The sequence below is a fragment of the Dasypus novemcinctus genome, chromosome 13 (genome assembly GCF_030445035.2).
Source record: "Dasypus novemcinctus isolate mDasNov1 chromosome 13, mDasNov1.1.hap2, whole genome shotgun sequence".
Lineage (NCBI taxonomy): Eukaryota > Metazoa > Chordata > Mammalia > Cingulata > Dasypodidae > Dasypus > Dasypus novemcinctus.
The window spans coordinates 74979879-75004301 of NC_080685.1; the positions used below are offsets into that span (position 1 = coordinate 74979879).

Below are 24423 nucleotides of genomic sequence, written 5' to 3' on the forward strand. Positions count from 1 at the left end.
AATATAGAACTGCCACATGATCCAGCAATCCCACAACTAGGATATAATCAGAAGAACTGAAAGCAAGGACATGAACAGATATTTGCACACAGAAGTTCATACCAGCATTATTCACAATTGCTAAAAGATGGAAACAACCTAGTGTCTGTCAACCAATGAATGGATGGATAAGCAAGGTGTGGTATGTTTATATGATGGAATATTACTCAGTTGTAAGAAGAAATCAATTGGGGAAGCACATGAAAACATGGAAGAACCTTGAGGATATGTTGATCGAAATAGGCCAGATACAAAAGAACAAATATTGTATGGTCTCACTGATATGAATAAAAACAATGAGTAGATAAGAAGTTGGACTGTGAAGTATAAGTTGGTGGGAAATGGAATGTGGGATGAGAAGGAGGAGAAGATGCTGGATGCACGCATATTGTTTAATAAGGTCAAATGCAAACATGTGATGATGGTTGGACTTGATGGTAATACATTGTTATGAATGTAACAATTGCTCTTGATTTATAAATGTGATTGTGGCTGAAACAAGTAGTCTAGGCTACTTGTTAGTTGGAGATAGCTGGAGGATAATATTGGGAATGTATAACATGATTTTGGAAGTAAACGAGAATTTTGGTTAATATAAATATAAGAATGTTCTACTACAAAGTGTTAAGAATGTGGTGGTGATACAGGGGGAAGATATAATTAATGTAATTTATAGATTGTTGTTAACAACAACATTGTAATGTTTTTGTAGCAAAAGCAAAGTTGGTAAAAAAATTAATTCTAAAGGTAAAAGAAGCATATGGAGTTTAGTTTTGTGAGATAGAAATATGATTAAGCATTTTTTCTCTTCATTTTCTTTGTTCATTAATAAGGAGACCTTGACTATGTCATTTAATTAATCTTTGTTCATCTGTGTATCTTTCTGAACACTAGAGAAACAACTGACTTAGCAGTTTTAATTATATGAGATTAGAGTGCCTGAAAAAGAATTTTTTAGGAATATGGTTTCCGTAACTTGTTGAGCTGCTTTTTTCTGTTCTTTAATTTTTGTGAATTTGAAATAAAGCTGTTTAAAAAAAAAGGAAAATATAAGTCTATTAAAAGAGAAGTCTTCCTCAGACTTTCTGAAATCAATGAGCAAAAGAAAACAAAATAATCGCTTAGGTTAAAAAAGTAAATGTGAATGTTTTAAAATATATCGATTTTCTGAGTTGACAACCTCATGTGAACAATAGTCATCTTTAAACTGATGTATATAAACTTCAGAAACCAGACTTTTAGATGGAAATCATTTCAGTTTTGTCATAGAACTTGGAGAAATGTCACATTTATTCAATTATTTATTTGTTAGTTTAAATATTTTGACCAGTGAAAAGTTAATAATAAAATGAAAGAAAAAAAAAAAGCCGAGACTAGCATGATTTAAAGAATGCCAATTTGTAACCTTGGGGATAGGTATTTGCATACTAATCTTAATATTCCTGCTGTCATATTACCTTCAGCTTGAAGATCAGTCAGAAAGAGAAATCCGGCATCAACTGTGACAGTCAGACAGTGGAACGAAAAATGCCAGTGAAGTGAGTTGCTGTTTAAAGCTATTTTTATCTCAGAAGATGTACAACTGAAACACTTGAGTCTTCATTAGTCTAGGTGCTTTTCTCCCTTCATTTATGATAAATATGCTAATTGTTGCCTTTGATTTTCCTTTTTCTTTCTCTACTGATTTCTTCTTTTCTAAAATATGTAAACACTTTTCTTGCTCTTCCAGCTAATTTTTTACACTTGTAAAGATAAACCAAGGTTATAAAGTGGAAAAAGACCACTGAGATCTCTTTATGTGAAGTTTTCCCAAATTGTTAAATGAGTTATATGCAAAAGATATATACAACCTTGCAAAAATTCTTTATTATCACAATATTTATTGAGGATCTTTAAAATGAATATTAAGTGTCAGATAAGACAGCAGCTGTCACTTCCCGTAGCACATGGACTCCTTGCTTGAATTTTTCATTCTCCAGCACACTGCTAATTGAGTGTGAACAGCTAAATTGTTGGATTCCACATTTTTAATGCAATACAACTGGTTTTAGCTGGCACAATTAGCAAGATAACTGGTAGCATCCGTGCAGTTCCCATCTGGCCTGGCTCTTATCCGGACACATTATGTGGGTACCGCTGGCCTTGATGGCACTGGTTTAATGAAGAAAACAGAAAGGGAACCATCCAAAACCCCATGAACTATGCAGTGCAGTTTCGGCTCCCAATACATGGTGAATTTTCATGACAAACCACACCAATAAATAAATAAATAAATAAATAAAAATAACAAACAACTTTGCACTAATTAGACATCACAATTTCACAGGAAATAAAATAGCACAAAAACGAAACAAGCCAGACAAACCGTCTATGAAAATTATAACTGAAGTTCAAATAAAAGGAAACAAACAAAAAATGAGGGAGTAAGCATACTGTCCATTTATTTAAGGTAACATGTCAAGTAAAATTTTACCAATTCGGTAGCGTTTAAATCAGCCACCCTCTTTTTTCTCTAAATTTTACATAGTAGTTTTATTTCTTAGCATTTGTATAATTGTATTTTTTAAAACACAAAATCCTATTTTTCAATAACAACTAATATAGAAAATATTCTTTTTTTCTTTGTTATTGGTCAAATTTTTAAAATCTTTGCCTTCTGAAAACTTCCTTTTTAGTAGCTAATTACCACAATATTATTCTTATTTAGAAAAACTTATGACATGTGAATAAATCTCTTACAGAAAAATCACTTTGAAATTATTTATTATATATTTCCAAAACATGAGTAAAATACAAGCATATTTGTATTAACTCACCCATTTTAGGAAAAAGTGTAGAAAGAGTTTGGGTTAAGAGCACACACAGCTATGTTTGAACTCTAACTCTGTCGATATAATGTATATTGATATTGTACCACTTTCTTAGCATAATGTGCTATATTGTAAACATTCAATACATTGTGGTATATTTTAGTATTATAGACATTATCTTTCAGTTTATTCATATACAGCACTTATTTGCTATCCCATAGAATTATAACTCAAGAGGCAGTTAACAAATATTAATCTTTAAAATAGTTACATTTCAATTAATTTATGAAAATTGAATACTACAGTGCTACCAACGCTTTCAGCATTTTTAACATCAGAATTGAACTTACTGGGGGAGAAATAGAATTACCGAGTAGTGTGTTGAGGGTACTCCAGGTATTATCACACACCAGTGGGAACATTCCTTCAGGAAACTTAGGGACAGCTTTCTCCTTTTCACAATGCCAGCATTTTGTGGACCTTAATTAATAGTAGAATATTCCAGTATCTCTAATTCTATCATCTATAATATTACATAGCTGTATCTATATAATATCTATAGTATTCTAGTATCTGTCTCTAATTCAAAACATTAAGGAATTTTCTTTTGTCCTTGGTTCCATAACATCTCCTAGACTTAGCTTCATTTTTCCAGCTTTTACTCTTTTCTTGTATTAATCAAGATAATAAAAATAATACCGTTTATTGAACATTTCCATTCCATTCAATATACTCTTTAATATCAATAAGTTCTTCACTGAATTGTCCTTTTGATTTTGGCTTAGCCCAAATCTGGCTTTCCCTAAAGGACATGTCTCCCTCTGAAGTCTTCCAGAATGGAAACTACTCATTCTTCACTTCCTTACAAACCTCTGGACTGAGAGTGTGGTCTATGGTCTGTTTTTCCCTAGTTATGTCTTCCCATCATTTCTTCTCTACCCTAGTACAGAACACTCTAGGTTTTTGAAGCTCAAGCGATTTGGCTGTATTTTCTCTCATCTTCTTACCACTGTCATCTACCTACATCTTGATGGCATTTACCCTCTTTCACGGAAGACTAATATCTGCCATTGTCTGGGGTTTGGTCATTCATTTGTTATCTGTCTGTATGCTCAACATATTTCTTGGGCCACACAAACTGTTCTTGGTGTTGGAAATACCTTTACTCTTATCCTCAGGGAACTTACATACTAATGGATGTAATGGATGTTCATCCTTAGCAAGATGTTTTGATTCTATTTCTCAATATTTTTCTTTAATTGCTATCACTCATTCAAAAATGGGTATAATCTGTTGCCAAGCTTTAGCTCAAGCTCCTCCATTCCCTAGTGATTAACATATATTCCACCAGTGCTAAGTAGCATTTAATTTGAATACCCCTAACTGGCCCAATTTCAATCTACAAATTGAGGCAACATTTTAGAAACATGTGCATTTTAAATGGCAATATTATAATGTTGGCACTATCTATTTGATAGTATTCCTACAAGACCTGTTATTTGAGTCAAATGAAATATAACATAAGTGTCTAAGGATAACAGGTTTTATGATGCACAAAAGCTCTTCAATGTAACATTAACTCTGGGATTGAGTCCCATTCACTGTATTCGAAAGATAGAAATTGAACAACCCAAATCTTTTAAATGTCAATTTGAATGACAAAACTATTTCAAAATGGTCTAACAGGTAATCGTGTATCCACAAGATATAGTAAATCTAGGAAAAAAGAAAAATCAGCTGCCTACCACTGAGAAAGGAAATTTGAAGTATAAAATATATGTGATGGAAGATACATATGCCCCTCTATCTGTTGTCTATGAGGACAACCACCATTATCTGGAAATATAACCACATCACAACAAGAGAAGAGAACACAATCAATCCTAACAAAAATTATAAAAACATCATCAAATTTCAGGAAGTAATAGGATATGACAGTATAGAGATTGTGTTGCACTTGTGCGTTTATGATTAATTACCTTGATATAGAAATGCAAAAATTTTTAGAATGACTGGATAGACGCTCTCTGTTTTATTACCAATAATTTTAATAGCAACCTTGCACTAGATCTTCCTTTGCCATAACTAAGTAATTTGCACAACATAGCTACCTAATCCAAGATGCTTTTCCTGGGCCGCAGATGCTTTCTATGGATGGGGGCTTACTTCATCAGAATCTTTGTTTATGAAGGGGAATAATTTATGATTTATTTGCATCTCAGAAAGTTGATATTGTAATCCTGATTTATTATTTCTACATCAAATCCCCAAAAGGATACCTTCTTCAGAAGACTTAAGTCTATAAATTTTTTCATGCTTTTGGGAAATATATAACTCTGTCCTGACAGACTCCTAGATTTAAATAAATCAGCCCAGAACTAGAACTTTATCAGTCTAAGGAAATATAAAAGCTTCCTCATAGTGGTGTAGAGACCTCTAAAAATACTGGGAATAAACATTTTCAAGACCATTGCTTGTTAAAGATTCTTGATCAAATCTTTTTTTTAACTTTTATGAGAAGCATGACCGTGAAATGGATATGTTTGTATACTGTGAAACTTAGAAAATCGTTCATTCATCACCATCACTATCATAACATTTTTTTACTCTTTTAAATTTATTTCATTTACTTTTCTTTTTTAAAAGTATTTTTATTGAAGTATATCATTCATACATGGACATACATAAACAATAACTGTATAGTAAAAGTTGTAAACTTGCAAAATAAACATGCATAACATCACACAGGGCTCCTATGCATCACCTCTCCACCAACACCTTGCATTGTTGTGAAACATTTGTTACAAACTATGCAAAAGCATCATCAAAATATTACTACTAACTATAGTCTATATCTTACATTTGGTATATTTTTCTCCCAACCCACACTTTTATTTTTTAACTTTTTAAATAGAGTAAAGCCATATAAATTAACAATATATTCATAGTTGTGAAGAGATTCACTTCTACTCCACATAGAAATAAGCAATATCTCTCTTGTGCTTTTCTTAGAATCCAGGAATTTCCAAATATTATCAACACTATTGGCTACATTATAAATGATTTGTTGGTGTCAAATTACATCCCTCTTTGTGTTGCTATAGCTGGACACTGTGGAAAGCATAATTTTTGTTGACCTTTTGCTGTTTGATTGATAGTACAAAGCTCACTTGAATGATATAATTCAACGAAAACACATAACTCAAATATTACTATAGGTTATAGATGAAAAAGATCACAATGCTATTGTCAAGGGTAGATGTTGTTTCTACAGGTCTCCACCTGCAGAAGCAATGGCATGGTCTGAAAACATGGACACACTTTTAGCCAACCAAGGTAAGATCCAATTAATAGTGGGTTTAAGAATAAAAAAATTAAATGGTCACCAAAATATCTCATTGCTTTGTAACTTGAGGGTAGGCCTAACTTGAATGTAATTTCTACCATCTATTGCTGGCTTATTCCATTTAACAGCCACCATTGGTTCTAACCAGCAGTCATATCATACTATGGAGACTGCCTTCAGATAATATTATTTTAATTGTGTGTAGGAGATTATTCCAAAATAATTTGCCCTCTTTTGAGCATTCAAATTGTATATATAGCAGCAGAGTTCAATAAAATACTGTATTTTATTGACAATCAAGACAATCAAAACTAGCCCAGTTTTAGTTGTTTATTCTATTTCAGTACATTAAACCGAATGATAGGAAGAGGAAAGAAGAGGCTAACAGTTCAGAATAGGCCTACATTAAAAGGGCAGGATGGCAGAAAATAATCATTGGTTCCTGGTCTCTAACATCCCAGCTCTCTGGAATGTATTTAAATAATCCTAAAAGGGAGAAAGCTTCATATGCTTTAATGGCACACATATAAATTATTGCCAACCATGAATCTACAATATTCTTTCAGGATTTTTAAACTATAATTTATAATTTTATAAAATAGATTTTAGCAGAGATCTGCTTAGAGCCCCCACAAATTCATCATTGTTTAGAACAAATTCCATGGATATTCTCATTCATTATTTCCAGAAGGATTTTTTATATTACACAAGCTTCTTGGATATATTTTAAATGCAAGAAACATGCTATTAATTAAATTTTTATATAGTGCTCACATAAGAAATGAAACTCACTCTCAAATATTACTACTGAGAATTTTTAATTGGTACTTGATAACCTTTTGCAGTGACTTGTTATTTCACCTTTATTTCAAATTTAAAAAAATCTTTGAATCCATTGTAAATCCAGAGTTTTCAGATGCTATAATCTTAACTCCATGGAGCTCCTTTCTAGTTCCCTTGCTATACTTCACTTTTTCTTCCTACCTGCAGCAACTTCCAAACAACTGACTGAAGCCCCTTCTCCATAAACTTTTCTCATATTTTCCTCTAGTCAATTTTTCCTGTCTCCTGATAATCCATGTATGCATTTCTCCCCTGCTTTGGAACTTGAAGGATTAACTCTCTAAGCCAGCAGTCAGGGAAGAGCAAGTGGGCCCTTCTGGCAGGTGAAGGAGATAACCACCGAGGTTTTGAAAGGCAAATCCCTCTAAGTGGCAAAAGGACTGATATGTTTTCATATCGAAATACACAGTCTTACTTGTAAAACAGATACTGCCATCAGAAGGGTACAAACTGTTAAACTGAATAGCATGGCTTGAAGCTACTGTCTTAACTCAGTCAACAGAGAGGGATTCTCTAAATTGCTATCTAACTAGAGACACTTGAATAACTGTACTCAGCCCTTAAATATTTAACAAAAATTACCTTCCCAAGTAAGTGCAAGGTACACCAAAGAAGAATATTTCTTTGTGTAAACTTTAATGAAGAAAATAGTGGTCTAAATTAGTGGTCACAAACTCAAAAGGAAAAAGGGAAAAAAATAAAGGTGTAAATTGGACTGAAAGTGAGATAAAGAGTAGAAGTAGGACCTGTGGGAATCACAAACTGCAAGCCCTATTTATGGCTATTAAACTTAAAAAAAAAAATGTAAACAAGTCTACAGGTAAAAGGACCCTAGTTTGCAGTTCTGGTCTAAAGTATCTGGAGAGTGCATGCTTAAGGAGAATACCTGGGAGCAGAAGGTAAACACCAAGCACTAGAACAGGTACCAGGAGCTAGATTGTACGACTTCACTCTTTTGCTTAAGGCAAAGCTGGGCAAAAACCCACATATTTGCCATAGGATTTAGAACTGCATATTACCACACAAAGGGGAGAAGCAGTCACGCCAAATGTATCCACCAGTTTACTCAGGTTTTGAGATTGCAGTTGGCCAATATTCACCCAAAACTAAAACCAAAGCAATACAATCTAATTCCTTTGCATCAGATTATGCTTTCTTGCTGACATTTTACAGCAAAGATATTGTTACCCTGAAATTAGTACAACATCCTTAACCTGATCTGGGGTTAGTGCATGAATCTAAAAGCAAAGTCCATTAAGTTTCCTAGGAAGGAAGTACTGTTAAGAACTTATTCATAAACATACCTTAGACTTTTCAGATCTAGGGAGATAAAGTATAGATATTCTTTGTCAATGGAACTAATTATAGAAATATAGATATAAATATTTTATATTTAAGATTACTGATTCAAAGTGTGATTTACTGAATTTAGAAACTGAAATATGCAAATGTTATATTTAGAGGGAGTAATAACTATTCGCTACAGAATACTCGATAAATACCCATACTATATGATGTACTGGTTTTGGTCATATTGCTGCTATGTATGATAGTATGTAAATGTTCTTCTTATATATTTTATAGCTGGTTTGGATGCCTTTAGAACATTTCTGAAATCAGAGTTTAGTGAAGAAAATGTTGAGTTCTGGCTTGCCTGTGAAGACTTTAAGAAGACAGAAAATGCAGAAAAAATTGCTTCCAAAGCAAAGTTGATTTATTCTGAATTCATTGAAGCTGATGCTCCTAAAGAGGTAAGTGAACTATTTTAAGATAGTGAAGACTCATTACTGGCCCTATCCACAACAAATCTGTTCCCCATTAGAAGACGGTAAATCCTTCTAAGTACTTCACTTCTAGTGTTCATCAAGTTGTCAATATGTATCTGGATAGAAAACGTCAGTAGACTCCAAAAGAATTACTTAATATGATACTTCTATCTTTCTCCAATTCAGCAAACATTTTTCAACACCTGCCATGTATGTGCTGGTGATTCTTTCTTCTTAACATTTTATGCAGGATCTTGAAAAAAATAGCTTTAATACATCAAATCAAGCAGCTCTAAAGTTGGTCCTACAGAAATCCTACTTACATGTGCGACTGTATTTCAAGCTCAGTTTCTTTTTACCTTTTGTAAATCATGGAGCTAAATAAGTCACTATGGGATAGTGTTCTTGAATATGTATTTGAAAAATAAAACATTAAAATGTGGTAGAAAGAAAACAACAATTTCTTCCCTCATTGAGTTGATTTAGGATACTTGTTTGGAATCCTTGATTAGTTGTTCCATGTCTGGATCTCCTCCTGCTTTTTAGTTTGTTCATTAGACTGCACTATAACTCCCTATTTCTTAGTATGTCTTGTAATTTTATGTTGATGTCTAGGCATTTGATTATCTTGATGGTTTTTTCCTGTTGGTTAGTTTCTCTCTTGTCTAGGGTTTCATTTTTGTTTGGCTTTGTGTCCTCTTTGACAGCTGGTTCCACTTATTCTAAATCACTGTAGTTGCCTGTGTTCAAATGAAAAAAAAAAAAACTAGTCAAAAAAGGAAAAAAAGAAAAAAAGAAAAAAAAAGGAAGGGGGAAAGAAGGAAAATGAATAAAGAGAAGGTGAAAAATAATTTTAAAAGTTAAAACAGGAAAAAAGAAAAAGAAAAATGGGAAGAGAAGAAAGAAATGAAGAGAAACAGAAGAAAAAAAGGAAGAGGAGAAGAAAAGACAAAACAAAAACAAAGCACCTGGACCACTCTCTCAGACCACCAGGACCAGCTAGGCAACTCCTCTCTGGCTGCCTGACAATGATAGAGAGACAGAGAGAGAAAGAGATGGAGAAAAAAGAGAGCCCATAACGCCCTGGCTTCCCTTATGCCTGGCAAACCTGACTACCTTTCTGCAGTTTCTGGAGGAAGAGTGCTCTTTTCAACTTCTTATGTCTTTATTTGCTCATCTATGAAATTGTTAACATTACAATAATTTTAATTGATGCAAATTAGACAATTTACAATTAGACTACACTAAATTCACTAAAAGATCCCTGTCTATAAACTGGCATTACTAATAGCAGTCAGTTTTCTGCCCTAATGGGCAAAGATGGCACAAATTATTAATATTCAGATCTCCATGAGAGATGGCAATAGTTTCAGCTGAACTTTATGCCCTCTTCCTTACACTGTTGCATTCTGTTTGGTTTCTAATTAGCAAGGGGTTAGTGTGATGTAGTAAAAACCCTAACGTTAGAAGTCACCTAGACGTGGGTTCAAGTGCTGATTCCTTCATCTGTGTCATCTTGTGATAAGCTTTTTGTCCCTCTGAACTTTAAAATACCATCTACACAGGACAGATACAAATGATAAATGAAATGTGTCTAAAGTTTACTTCATACAGAACAGGTTTAAAAATATCATAATCCCTTTCTTTCTATAAGTGCTCAAATTTACCTGAAAATAACCATTAACTAATATCAAAGAACATTTGATGACAAGCAACTCTGACTTGATAAATGTGTATACATGAGTAGTTACAAAAACATGTTAAAAAACACCAGATTCAGATAAAAAGAGCCACTCATTGAATAAATTTTCCCCATGTGGGTTCAGAAGGAAACACTGCAGGAAAAAAAAAAAAATAGATGTGAGCCAGGTATTTTGACTGAGTGACTTCAAAGTGAGAAAATTGTTAAACAAACAATGTATTTTTTAGTGTCTCTAATTTATGTACAGTAAGAATCTATGAATGACAAAGAATAAAACTTATTAAACTTGTATTTATTCTTGCCTTCAACTTAGAACATTAATTTCATAATATTTGGAAAATTTCAAGGAAAAATATGACTTGATTTCAAGAAAATATTTATCTTTAAAATTTTTAAATAATGCCATTTTCAAATTCAGCTAGCTAATACAATGATATTTTAAAATACATATCACATATATATAATATTGCCTATACTGAAAATAAAGTGGTCATAACAGAATGAAAACTATGTCATTAGGAAGAAATTGTTTACCTCAATTGTCATTGTATGAGATTAGAAAACTAATACCAAAGTCATTCCATAACGTAATGTTTCAAAATTATGTAAATTCAAATTCATATTCATCAGTCCAGGAACAAATATATTGGCAGTTTCTTAAGTAAAAAATTGGGGCAAAATTTATAATTCTTAAATTTATTTATATAATTTGAGAGCATCCACAGTCATAAAGAAGAAATTATAGTCATAAAGGAGAGGACATCATAATAGTTCGGTATACGACACTTCAATATCTGTGTCTAGTTTCTTGCCTTTATTTTTTAATGTAGTACAATGTCATTTATTAGCTCATATTTTATTTTACTTCATTAAATGCTTATTATGTGCCATCTATTCACCTTTTAATTAAATAAGATCCCTCCATGAAAGAGAATCTGTCTAAGCATGAGAACAGATACAGACACAGAGGATAACACCATATGTTAAGGCCAGTGTTCTTAACCTTTTGTGTTCCACGGACCCCTTTGTCAGTAAGTGTGGACTTACTAAGTCCCCACTCAACTGTGTATTATTTAATAAATATATTACACCCACTCCAATCCGTCCCTACAAGAATAATGATTTTTTGAATTTCAATTCAAGCTCACAGGCCCCTTGTTAAGGATCCCTGCGTTTAGGGTTTACTAGGCATTTGTTGAAAGGAAATGTAAAAAAATAAAATAAGTGAAAACTATAGTTTGGTCCAAAAGAACCTTTCAATCTAGTTGAGTAAAAAATGAAATTAATAGAACTAGGAAAAATGGGAAAGCAACAAATGATGACGTGCAAGCAACAAAAACAACAGCCAGATGAAAAATTGTTTGCATTATACCTCAAAGAAGATAAAGATTTAATGATCGTGAGACAGGATATTAAGCCAAAACCTTTATTTTAAATAAATAGGGTGAGTTTAATCTGAGCCTTAGGGAAGAGATGGATATATAAATTACTAGAGAAGAAAACCCATGAACATAGGAATTTGGAAGCATTTCCTGCTGTAATGCCAATTTTAAATCATTCATTTTATATTCATGTAGTTTTTCTTTTTTAAATGCCACTCCTCCAATTAGTAGACTTTGACCTGCCCCACAAGCTGCTCCTTACCAACAGTGCCCCAAATATAGACTCATTTCTAGCTATAAGGTTTGCTTATTTACTAACTTCCTGAATTTTAGTCACTAACCAATAGTTGAGTGTCTACTAAATGTCAAGCACGGTGCTGGTGCAGCTAAGAAAAAGACAGGCACAGACTTGGAATAGAGAAAGCCTTGGTGTGCAGGCACCAGTTAAAAAATATTCACAATAAACTTTATGAGCGTCGTGACAGGGAAATACAAAAGGATAAGCCAAGTCTAAGGTGTCAAGAAATGTATCTCAAAACAAGTACTTATTAAACTCTGACCAGAAATAAGAGTAGTGAAAAAACAAGACAAGATGAAAAGGGAGAAACATGGAGAAGAAGATTCAAGCAAAGAGACCAACCAGAGTCTAAGAAGGCTTGTCTAGTAAAGAAAGAATGAAAGAAGTTAATACTGTTTGCTCCAGGGTAAATTGTGAGACAACATCATCTTCTAGATTCTAATCATTTCCACATCCTTATGTATTCCATCTGAAAATAAAGGGATCTCAAAAGAAAGAGGGAAAAAGAAGGTAGGGAAAGTAGAAGGAAGAAAGGAAGGAAGGAAAGGAGAGCGGGAGGGAAGAAGGGGAGAGAGAGAGAAGTAAAATTACAGAAACAATCAGTAATATCTGCACAATGCTTTTGCATGGATTATCTCATTTGACCATGATGTTCATTATCATAGGAAGGTATGACAATCATCCACTTTTCACAGGTGAAAAAAGAGCTGTCTCAGAGACAAAATGATGAGCCCTGCAGTCAGTCATTCAGACATAAGCATCATAGGAAGAGAGTTCTTCAACCCTTACCTTTAGGTCTCAAATTCTGTGTTCCTTCCTCTAGTTCTCATATTTATATTACGTGTTCAGGACACAGCACAGCAACCTTGATATTTACGCGAAAGGATAAAGCGTAAAATTATCTCTGTGTAAAACAGAGAATCTGTGTTCCTTTTTACCAAAGCTTTATTTCCCTTCTCATAGTCTCTTTAATTTGTATAACTTCTTAAACTATGAAGCCCAGATTCAAATACAGCATTAGATGCTAAAAATGCAGGAGTATTTCTTCTAATAATCTGCAGTGTCATTTTGGCCCTCTGAAAAATCAGTTGCTGCATTTCAAATCAAAAACAAGAAACACTGCTGCACTTTAAACTTTCCCACATATCAGTGCCACATAAGCTAACCTTGGATTTGCATGCTGGGGTGGTAAAAGCTACCAATCAATCTGATTCCCTTTTAGCTGCTCCAGCATAGCCTTAGCCGGTGTACATCTATTTTTAGCAATTAGTATACCTTATGATTTTAGATGTTATCTCCTTTATCACAACAAAAAAATAGAGGCATTTGGTTTCTATTCAATTCCATCTTTGCTTTTAACTACTTGTCTAATTATTCAAGATGGTTTTGATTCTATTTCTTTCCTTTCTCTTGCCCAATTTAAGGTGTTAGTGCTGCCTCTGAACTTGCGTCTATTTCTGTCTCCACAGCCGATGATCATAGAAGGATACAGTCCTGCAGAGTGATGGTTTCTTCTAGACGTTCCAAACTTTTCTATTCTCAACTTTAATAGTCACCCTTGATGGTATATTTCTGTATATCCACCTTTAATGATGTCAAAAATGAAGTAATACTAGAGGCGTTAGTGGTGATTAAATCAAATTACGTAACCAAAACCATGATTATAGATGGTTTTAATTTGAATAGTAATTTTGAAGCTCTGCTGTGAATGAGGGCTAAGATGCTGCCTGCTCCATTTTAGCAAGGGGTTTTACATATGCATGCACACACCCTTTGCATAATGACAGTCTCCTGCTACACTAGACATTCTAAATGAGGAAAGGTTACCTACTTTGAATTTGAGAGCACAATTGAAAACTTCTCAACCAAATCATGTAAAAATATAAAAGCACAGCTTAGGATCATTAGAGGGCCCCCCCATTTATACTTTAAGATGAATGCATCCTGCTAAAATATTTTGTCATAAACCAGAAGGAAAAAACCTTAAAACTGCTAGCATAGAAAAAAGGATTTTGGCTTGTAATTTCCAGTTAACAAAATCAGGTGAGTAGTAAAATACCCTGGGCCTTTATAATAAAATTATTTTTAAACAATTACCACCAACATCATTTAGCAAGCCATCATTTAAATGCCATGGACATGGGTTGTTGTCATTGTCAGTTATGTCAAGGCCTTTTCAAAATTGACAGGATTTAAAAGTCTGTAAATGATGGCAATGACATCTCAGCTGTCATTCCATGAGAATTACATTCCTGTGTTTTGTTTTCTGTGGCTGGCAGTGGAGTGGCCTCAGATATTTAAGATAACTCATGACCTTTTGAAAAATAACTACCTGAAACTAAATAATATCCTATACAAATAAAATAGAAGTAACTATTCATATTAGTAAATAACATGGCTATAACCCATGTTTGTTTAATTGTTATTGATTGATTAATCAATAACAATGTTCAGCTCTGCCCTGGACTTACTAGCATTTGAGATGCTTAGCAAATTCTAAGCTTCCCCATAGCTCCTAAGTAGCTCAGGAGTTCCTCGAGGTACTGGATTGGAAAGTTTCTAGAGTCGCCTCCTGATGGAGTCCCACCTTAAGTCTATTCCAGGCTCAAGTCTCATCTGTCTCTCTTTTTCAGATAGAAATTTACCGAAATATCTTTTGGTAGAACCCAACCAAGATCAAATTTGAGTTGAGATGACTGTTGGGGGTGAAGTTTTTTGGGACATAGAATCACATGTCAAAATATATATTGGGTCTCATTTTTTCACTTTTTTCCTATTACTGAAAGTTCAAGAGAATCGAAAAGAAAAGACAAGTCACTCTGGACAAATGATTCCCATACCTCATCTGAACTTCTTGGGAGCATTCAACAGAATTTTCATTTCCTTTTAATTGAAATAATATCTTCAAATTGCATCCAGTTAAAGAACTGGCTGTTCTTTATCAATGTCTTTCCCTGTTTCTACTCCTATTGCAACATTCAATCTAGTTGAGATAGTTGTCATTTATTTTCTCTGTACACTCAATCTCCCAGTGATCTCATCAGTCTAATGGCTTTAAAACAGCATCTGAACTTCAGTAAATCCAAATCTGAGTCCTAATTTTCTGCATAAAACTTTCTTCTACCCATGCTCTCCACATCTCAGTTAATGGCAGCACCATTCGTCCAGTTGCTCTGGCAAAACAATTTAAATCGTCCTTGATTCTCCTCTTTTCTTATCCCCACATCCACTCCGTCACTATTGTTAATAATTTTCTCCCACGCCCCAGTTCATTACTAATCAATCACATGTCCCATCCATTCTACTTCCTGAATAGTTTTGAAATTGATTTACTTCTCTTTATTCTCTTCAACATTACCCAGACTAATTCACTATCATTTTCTACCTGAACTTCGATTATGGTGACATAACTGTTCTTCCCTTTATTCATGCATGGCCATTTCACCACGTGGCATCTTTTAAAACATGTGTTCACATCATTCCTTGCTTAAAATTCTCCTGATTACTCTCAGAATAAATGGAAACTTCTCTCAAAGACCTACAAGTTCCTACATGATTTGCCATCTCCATGCCTCTCTAGATTCTTGTCTTTCTTCTCCATCCCAAGCCCAAGTTTCTTTCTTAATATTTAGTATTAATAATAATGGTCAAGGATCTCATATTCTTTAGAAAGCATTTCTTTCAGAAAGCATATTTTCCTGTTTGGGTTGCTTTAACAAAATCTGTCTTCTTGATTGACTTTTCATCTTAATCACCTTTGTATCTTCAGATCTTAGTACAGTTCTTCAGCAGTCATACAATAAATATCTTGAAATAAATAAATTCAAAGAATGATTGCAAATAAAATATTTTTTCATATATATAACTTATTTTTTTTTTGAAAAAAAAAAATGGAGATAACAGAACTACTTACCTTATAGGGATAATAGCCATATAAAGACGTGGCATTTCAGATACATTTAATAAATAATTATTATTATGTGGTTAAAACAAGAATCTTTAAATATCTTTTTGATTATTTTAGTGACAAGGCCATTGCTCAGGATATTTACTATAAGAGAAGACAAAGTCACCAAAGAAATAAATACAGGGAAAGAAGTCTTGGGACAGAACTTGGGAAATGCATCTGTTTTGTTATATTTTGAGGGGATACATAGAAGGAAAAAAACTTAGTAAAAGAAATAGGGGAAAGATGGTATATAAAAGACATTAATTTCATGTCATTAATTTTTTTTTAAATTTTGGTAATACGGGGACATAATTTACTGTTTCTACCTTTCTTCAGTTTTGTTTTTTTTAAAAATAGGTTGGGGGCCCACTGGATGGAACGTGGGAGAGTGTGGGCTATGATGTGGACCATTGACTAGGGGTGCAGTGATACTCAGAGATGTACTTACCAGGTGCAATGGATGTGTCACTATGATGGGAGAGAGTGTTGCTGTGGGAGCGTGGGGGTGGGGGTGGTGGGGTTGAATGGGACCTCATATTTTTTTAATGTAATTTTTAAAAATAAATAAATAATTTAAAAAAAATAGGTCGGGTGCCATAAATATTCAAATAATCCATCTTTTGAAAAGTACCTTACAACATCAAAAGAATTAGGATGAAATATAAACCTTTCTACTTAACAATTTTTATGCAAATTAACCAAATCACAAATACCACAAATAAATGTTAAACTCTCACAATATAATGAATAAACATGCAGATTCTTAGTCTTTCTTTAACATTTTTTAACTTACCATTATACTAAATAAGCTATGCAGAGTTTTGAGGTACAATACTAACAGTACAAAGCAGATACAAAGCACTTTCAGAACTTTATTGAGTGCCTGCGTGGAAATAACAGCACCAAAAAAAAAAAAAAAGTCAATGAGCTTTAAGAACACCTGGTGCAAACCTTGGAATTGTTGATTTTTGCCTTTGTAATGAGAAATCTTTCAATGACAATCATATTGAAAGAGATTCTTAACATTAGCAAAAGCTTTTATATCCTAATATGTTCAAGCAAGAAATCAAATTTCATAAGATTTTTAAATCAAAATTACATATAACATTAAGGGCATTGCAGTGACTTTCCTTCTGTGGTTAAGGAAGACCTCTTGGATGATATTCAACTTAAGCTAAATCATAAAGGATGAAGAAAATGTGTACAGAATGCAATTGGATCCAATTGTGGTACGAGAAGTATTTTAGACCATGGAACATCAATATAAAAGGCTTTATGCACAAGATTTGCTTTGGGAACAGAGAGTAAACAGACCAGCTTTATGGGTAACACTGAATACAAGTAGGAAATGATTTTGATACAACACATTGAAGTAAGGGTGTGGGGTGTCTCAAACACCAGGTGGAATGTTTGTTTTATGTTATAGAAGATACTGAGTTTTCAGTTGAACATTCATATGGTGAAAGTGATGTTTTGTTAAAATTGTTACAGTAAACTTGGTACACACAGGTATAGAAGGGAAAGAAATGGTAAGAAGCATCAAAGAAGAAGTCTACTCAATAGTTTAGGAAAGAGGTTATAAAAGCCGAAATTGGAGAGATAGACAATGAAAAAGATCATTTAGATATTTCTAATAAAAGACAGAATGAGGAGAATATATAAATACATAGATTAGAGAAATTCTCATACGTAGATAGATCAGGGTAAAAAAAAAGAGGTGTCAGAGATGATTCCTATGTTTTGAGCTTGATCAACTTGGAGGAAAACAATGTCATTTTTTAAAACACACGTGAAGTTTTTTCACTGACATTAAGCTGAATAGTCAAGACATGACTTCTTAAGACCACTGATTATTTCCTGAAGGATCTTATCTTAGCTATCAATAGCTGATGTTGGCAGTTCTTTAGTAGGAAAATGTAATTTATCAGATAATTGAGAGGTATGTCAAAAGTAAAAGCCTAATATATTCAATAATACCAGTTATCACTATTATATCAAAATGGAGGTCAGTTCTCTTTAAAAATTAATCGTGATTTTAACAAACCTAGAAATAATTTTTTGCTTTGTTTGCACAACATATATTTATTGACTTCTCACACTACAAGGCACAATAAGGATACAAATATGCAAATATCATCTAAGTAACACTAAATTCTGAATATTCAGCAAAGAAAAAATTCTGTATGTAAACTTTGTGGAGTAGATGTTATTTGAGGTTAGTCTTAACATAAAATACTTATAGGAGGCTTAGGTGAAGCAGAGTGACTTTCATCTAGACTGGAAGGTATGAGAAAATGTCCCTAGCTGGGAAAATACAAACGAGGGGAATAAGTCTAGCTTGATGAGAAACAAGGGCACAGAGAAGAGAAGAAACAAAATTAAGGCTTTTTAAAAATAGAAAATGGGAGTTTTTACTGGTGTTCAATTCTGATTACAACAACAATGAAAATAACAATAATAAGCCAACACTGTGGCCAGGCACACAATAGCTCTGCCATCCATGAAAATATAATCAATGAATGCCCAAGAGGGTTAAGTCACTGTACTTACCATTAAAGGGGATATAAAGTTAAGCAATATGCAGATGATGATACTACAGAATTAATGCATTTTATTTTTATTTTTTAAAATATTTATTTTTTTTATTTATTTCTCTCTCCCCACCCCCGCCCCAGTTGTCTGTTCTCTGTGTCTATTTGCTGCATCTTCTTCGTCTCCGTCGTCTTCTTTGTCTGCCTCAGTTGTTGTCAGCGGCACAGGAATCTGTGTTTCTTTTTGTTGCATCATCTTTTGTGTCGCTCTCCGTGTGGGTGGTGCCATTCTTAGGCAGGCTGCACTTTCTTTCGCACTGGGTGGCTCTCCTTATGGGGCGTGCTCCTTGTGCGTGGGGCTCCCCTACGTGGGGGGCACTCCTTGCGCACATTAGCACTGCGCATGGGCCAGCTCCACACGGGTCAAGGAGGCCTGGGGTTTGAACTGCAGACCTCCCATGTGGTATTCAGACGCCCTAACCACTGGGCCAAGCTCGCTTCCCTTAATGCATTTTAAAGGAGGAAACAGGCAACACATATTCTCAAATCACTACAACAGAAGATGAGTCTATGAAAAATGTTATCATAGGTAATTTAAAAATTGCTACAAGATTTTGATAATAGCCATGATCTATCTATTCCCACTACGAGGCAAGCACTATACACATTAAATAACTTATTATGCTGTTTCCCAGCTTAAAAACTTTCAGTGTCTTCCTGTTGTTTTAGTAGAAATGTAAGAATTCCTTACCAAAGCACATTACTCCCAGAAGTCGTGGCCTGCACCTCCACTTTCAACCTCATCACAAGTGCTTCCTTACCCATATTCTACAATCCAGACTTTCAGGTATAATATCTCTTCAGAACACAACAAATTCTTTCTCATACCAAGAACTCTACATTTCTTGCTCCTTCTGCCAGAAGCATTTTTCCCCAGATTCTTAGAGAACTGACTTCTTCTCATCCTTCAAGTTTTAATCTAAAATAATACTACTTTTTACTTGTTGGTTGCCTTTCCCCAAATATAGACAGCATTTGGCACATAATAGGCACTTATAAATATTTGTTCAATCAATCAGTGAATGTATGGATCATCTCATTTTCATTCTTATAGAAATAGCAACTCTGAGTAAAGAACTGTCAATAGTTTAATGATGAGGAATCAGAATCTCGGAAATATTAAGACAATTCTCCTAAGGTCACCAAGGGCATAAGTGTCAAAGCACAGATTAAAAAATGAGTCTAACCCCAAAGTCTTTCCACTGCCCAGCATGCTCTTTCTGTATAAAGGAAGAAAAATCAATTCCACATTTTGAGGCCTGCAAGGGAGCTGTGGCATTTGATTCCAGGCTGTGTTCTGGGATCCCTGAGTAACTAAAATCCCTAAAGAGAGAAAATATTCATGAGCAAAGCATGGCTGTTTGATTATTTTTTTCATAAACAAACAAACAAACAAAAAATATTTTCTTTTCTTCTTCCCAGAATAATAATATTAAAATAGCTTGATATTGCTTATCTCATTTAATCCTTATAACCACACTTTAAAATGGGTGCTGTCTTAGTTTGTCTGCTGTACCACAGACCAGCTGGCTTAAACTAGGGATTTATTGTCTCACAGTTTTGGAGGCTAGAAGTCCAAACTCAAGGTGTTGGCAGCACCATGCTCGGTAGCATTCTGGAGGTGGGTTGCCATCTGTCCATAACTCAGTCTGTTCTTCATCCCATGGCCAGCTCTCTCCCTGTTTGTCTCCCACTGTGTCTAAATTTACTGTTTATAAGGATTCCAGGCATAATGGATTAAGGCCCACCCCAGTTCAATTCGGCCTCAACCTCACTAATAGAATCTGCAAAGATCCTATTCACAAATGGATTCACATCCACAGGACGGGGAGTTAAGACTTAACTCTGTCTTTGTGGGAAACATGACTGAAACCATAACAAGTGCTATTCTCTTTTGTACCATGGAAATAAAAGATTAAAGGGAATTAGAGATTAGAGATTAAACAGAATTGCTGGAGTCATATGAACAACGAAGTATGGAGTTGAGGAGGGATTTGATTGCAGGTCTGTCTGCTTATCTTTTAACCTCAATTCAATGCAATATACATTATCATTTATAAAGGTTTCCTTGAAACAGATGCAAAAATTCTAGCATTTTTAAAATAATAAAACAATACGAATTTTAAAATTCTAGCCTTTTAACAATACTCCCTGCTTTTCTAAGAGACATTTTAATTCTATTCACTGCCTATTATGTGCCAGGTATTTTGCTAAATGCCAAAAATGGAATGACGAATAAGACAGATATGGTATGTATGATGGAATGTGTTTAGAGCAATTCACGAGAAAGTTTGGGGCATTTTATGTGGAATGGTGTATTCTAATATAATATATCTCCATTAGACCTTAGACCTGGCTGGGGATACCTGAGTGTGATAGTGGTATGGGGTGTGATATTGTGTGTAGGGATGTCTGTGTATTATTTTGCTCATTTTGGAAAAAAGAAAAAGGAGGTATACAATAGAAAGAAAAGCAATATATGGAAGGCAAGAAGCAGAGGCACAGATTGTGGGAGTGGGGTGGTGGAAGCCAACCTAGTAAATTCAAATTTCTGTCTATGAAAAGTACTTTGTAAGTATTAAGTTTAAAATGCAAGGGGAAAAAAACACACATAAAGGCTGGGCAAAGTAACTTAGAATCATAAAACATGATGTTTGCTTTTTCACTCTTGTTGTTGTTGTTTTTTTTCAAAATAAGACCTTAACTCTTTTCCTTGCCAAAGCCTCCCCTCTCAACCTAGAAAAAAATAAAATATGTTCTGAATTCCAGACAATGAATGAATGACCTTCCTGCTGTTTTGCATCAGATCAGCTTTGTATTTGGAAAAAATTCAAATAATGCATGTATGTATCATCTGTATAAACCATGTATTCTTGGTTAAATTAATCTAATGTTATGAAACCTTATTTCCACAGATTAACATTGACTTCAGTACAAGGGACCTCATTTCAAAGAATATTGCTGAACCAACTCTCAAATGCTTTGATGAGGCTCAGAGATTAATCTACAGTCTTATGGCCAAGGACTCTTTTCCTCGATTTCTAAAGTCAGAGATTTATAAGAAGCTGGTAAATAGCCAACAGGTTGGAAATCATAAAAAATGGTTCCCTTTCTTGTGATACAGTACATGATAAGTTAATAATCAGGTTATAATTTAGAGGAAAAACAATGATAATAAGAGATCAGCTCCCAAGCACTATACTTCAAGACTATATATATATATAACACACACACACAAGCATACTATCAGTTTTTCTATGATTTAGAAGCATTTTTACTCCTACTAAAGAAATATTTTTTTAAATATACCAAGCCTGAATTTCTAAGTCATTTAGTTAGGATTTATTCATGTTACTTAAAAATCTACTGGCATAGTACAGAGAGAATTTATATAGATATAAAACACTCTTAAACTCTAAGTGGATATTCTTATGATATTATAAATTCAAAGAGCTGTATATATTCATTTTACAGAGTGAAGTACTTTTTATCATCATATATGTGATTTTAAACACATTTGCATTATTCAAAACCTCACTTCTGTAGAAAGAAAAATTCTGAACCAAAACACAGCACTCCATTTAGTGTATTCAACTCTTTCTTTACAACCAAGTTCATAATAATATGGTGGGGGTCTAACCTGCAATGACCTTCAAATTAATTTAAAAGACACATTGCAGAAATTTATGCATATATACACTCACATATGTGTGTGCACACATACACACTCACTCACACACATATATCTCATAGTACCATGGATCAACCTTTGTCAAAAAATACCATTTAGTTCAATTCAAAGGCATCATATAAGCATATGTATGAAAAGAACCCTGAGAATATGGAAAATTGATTCTCTTATGTTTAAAGGAATACGAAGGAAAGAGGAATAAGGAACATGAACCAAGCTCTTACATAACAGAGATTTTTCCCATACAATGAAAAAATATTGCAACATTAGCTATACAAATTAATTTGTAGTTAACCATCTATTCACTCATTCAACACTGGCATTGTTTATAAAACTTAAAGAAATTTAGAAAATGCATTTATCTTGAGGTGTTCCTAAAATTATTTCTTTATGAGTAATTTAACGTTAAGTGAAAGGCCATAAAGGTTCAATAGATTTTCCATCTTTCTATTTTATTTGCACTGATTTCTTTATATTTCTGTTTATCTATTTTGGAGCTCATGGACATTAAAAATGGAAGAAAATAGCAAGACATGTTTTCACAAACAATTCATTTGATAAACAAAACTTTGTCTTCCCTTCATCAGGAATAATAAACATTTAAACACATGCAAATAGAATAATTCCCTATACATTTGTAAATTCTTTGAAGGAAGTCAACACAAAACTGGTTCTGAAGCAGGCAATGCATTTTAAGGTAGATTCATTTAGTGGAAAATAGCTACATACTTTTCAAAATTTATTCTTGAGTAAGCTCTCGCCTTAGTTTAGTCTCTATTTAAATGGGAATTTAACAGTTATTTCCAGAGATGAAATAGACTTTTGAAACTAGAAGGACTCTTAGAAGTGAAAATCACCTTCCTCCTTTAGACACGAAAAAATCAAAATCTCAGTTATTTCCTAAGCTAACTGCACTAGTAAGGACAGTGGCTTTCCTGCAGTGCTGCACTGACTCCTCGCTCCCACAGAAACAGTTGCAGTCCTTCCTTCCTACCCCCAATTCAGAACCAAGCTGAGTCCCGGAGTCTGATTTCCAGTTAACCTACAACCTTCCATGGCACTATTCCTTTCATCGTGTGGTCACATATCCCCTTACTCTCTCTTACTATCCTAGAGCAAGGCTTCGTGTTCAATGATTGCCTCTCAGCTTTTCTCCCATGACCCCGAGAAAGTCACAAATCAAATCTTCACCATCCATAAGAAGGAGGTGGTGGATGGTGCCTAAAAATACAGTAAGCATCAAAAGAATTTGTTGAAATTAGTTATCAAATGTCCCCTCAATTCACTTGCTATAATAAGATATAATTCTAAGTTTTCTTATTTAACAGGGCAGAAAATAAAACAATTGCAGGTCTTTTGAATATTGGTAAAGAAGATTTTCATTAAAATATCCAAGGCATATCTCCCATGTGTGTGTTTTTTTTTTAAATAAATTTTATTTTTAGAGAAGTTTCAGATTACAGAAAAGTTACATCAAAAGTATAGGGGATTCCCATATACCCCACCCCTACCCCTCTCACATTTTCCTCTACTAATATCTTACATTACTGTGGTATATTTGTTACAACTGATGAACCAATATTGAAGAATGGCTACTAGCTAAGGTTTATGGTTCACACTTTGCACTGTACATGTTTATAGGTTTTGACAAAATGTATCTTGGCCTATATCTGCCATTGCAATATTACGCAGAAGAATTCCAATGCCCTAAAAATTCCTATATTCCATCTATTCTTTCCTTCCCCTCCTCTCCCCTCAGAACCTCTCTTAACCACTATCTTTATATTAATGTTGTAAGTTCCTCCACTACTACAATTATAATAAGTCTGCTTTGATTCATGGTTGCATTCCCCCCCACCCCCTTAGGTTATTTCATTCCTCCATTTTGAGGCTTTGGGGATTATGTTGCCCACTCTATTTCAGAATGGGATGGGGTTTAGATCTTATGGGGCAGATTGAAGGAATTGTTTTGCTTGCAATTGTAGATATGCTTTGATTTTTGGAAT

At 33.9% G+C, this 24423-nt stretch overlaps 1 protein-coding gene across 1 annotated transcript; it reads left to right on the forward strand.

Moving 5' to 3' along the window:
- Positions 1–1566: 1566 nt before the first annotated feature.
- Positions 1567–21845, forward strand: RGS21 (regulator of G protein signaling 21). Its single transcript, XM_004484477.1, has 4 exons — positions 1567–1577; positions 6109–6185; positions 8623–8789; positions 21642–21845. Exons 1-4 carry the CDS (start codon positions 1567–1569, stop codon positions 21843–21845), a joined length of 459 nt encoding a protein of 152 aa, XP_004484534.1.
- The last annotated feature ends 2578 nt before the right edge of the window (positions 21846–24423 follow it).

Coding starts and splice junctions, on each gene's coding strand:
- RGS21 (XM_004484477.1), top strand. Junction 6,186..8,622: donor CACACTTTTAGCCAACCAAG/GTAAGATCCAAT, acceptor TATATTTTATAG/CTGGTTTGGATGCCTTTAGA. Junction 8,790..21,641: donor AAGCTGATGCTCCTAAAGAG/GTAAGTGAACTA, acceptor TTATTTCCACAG/ATTAACATTGACTTCAGTAC.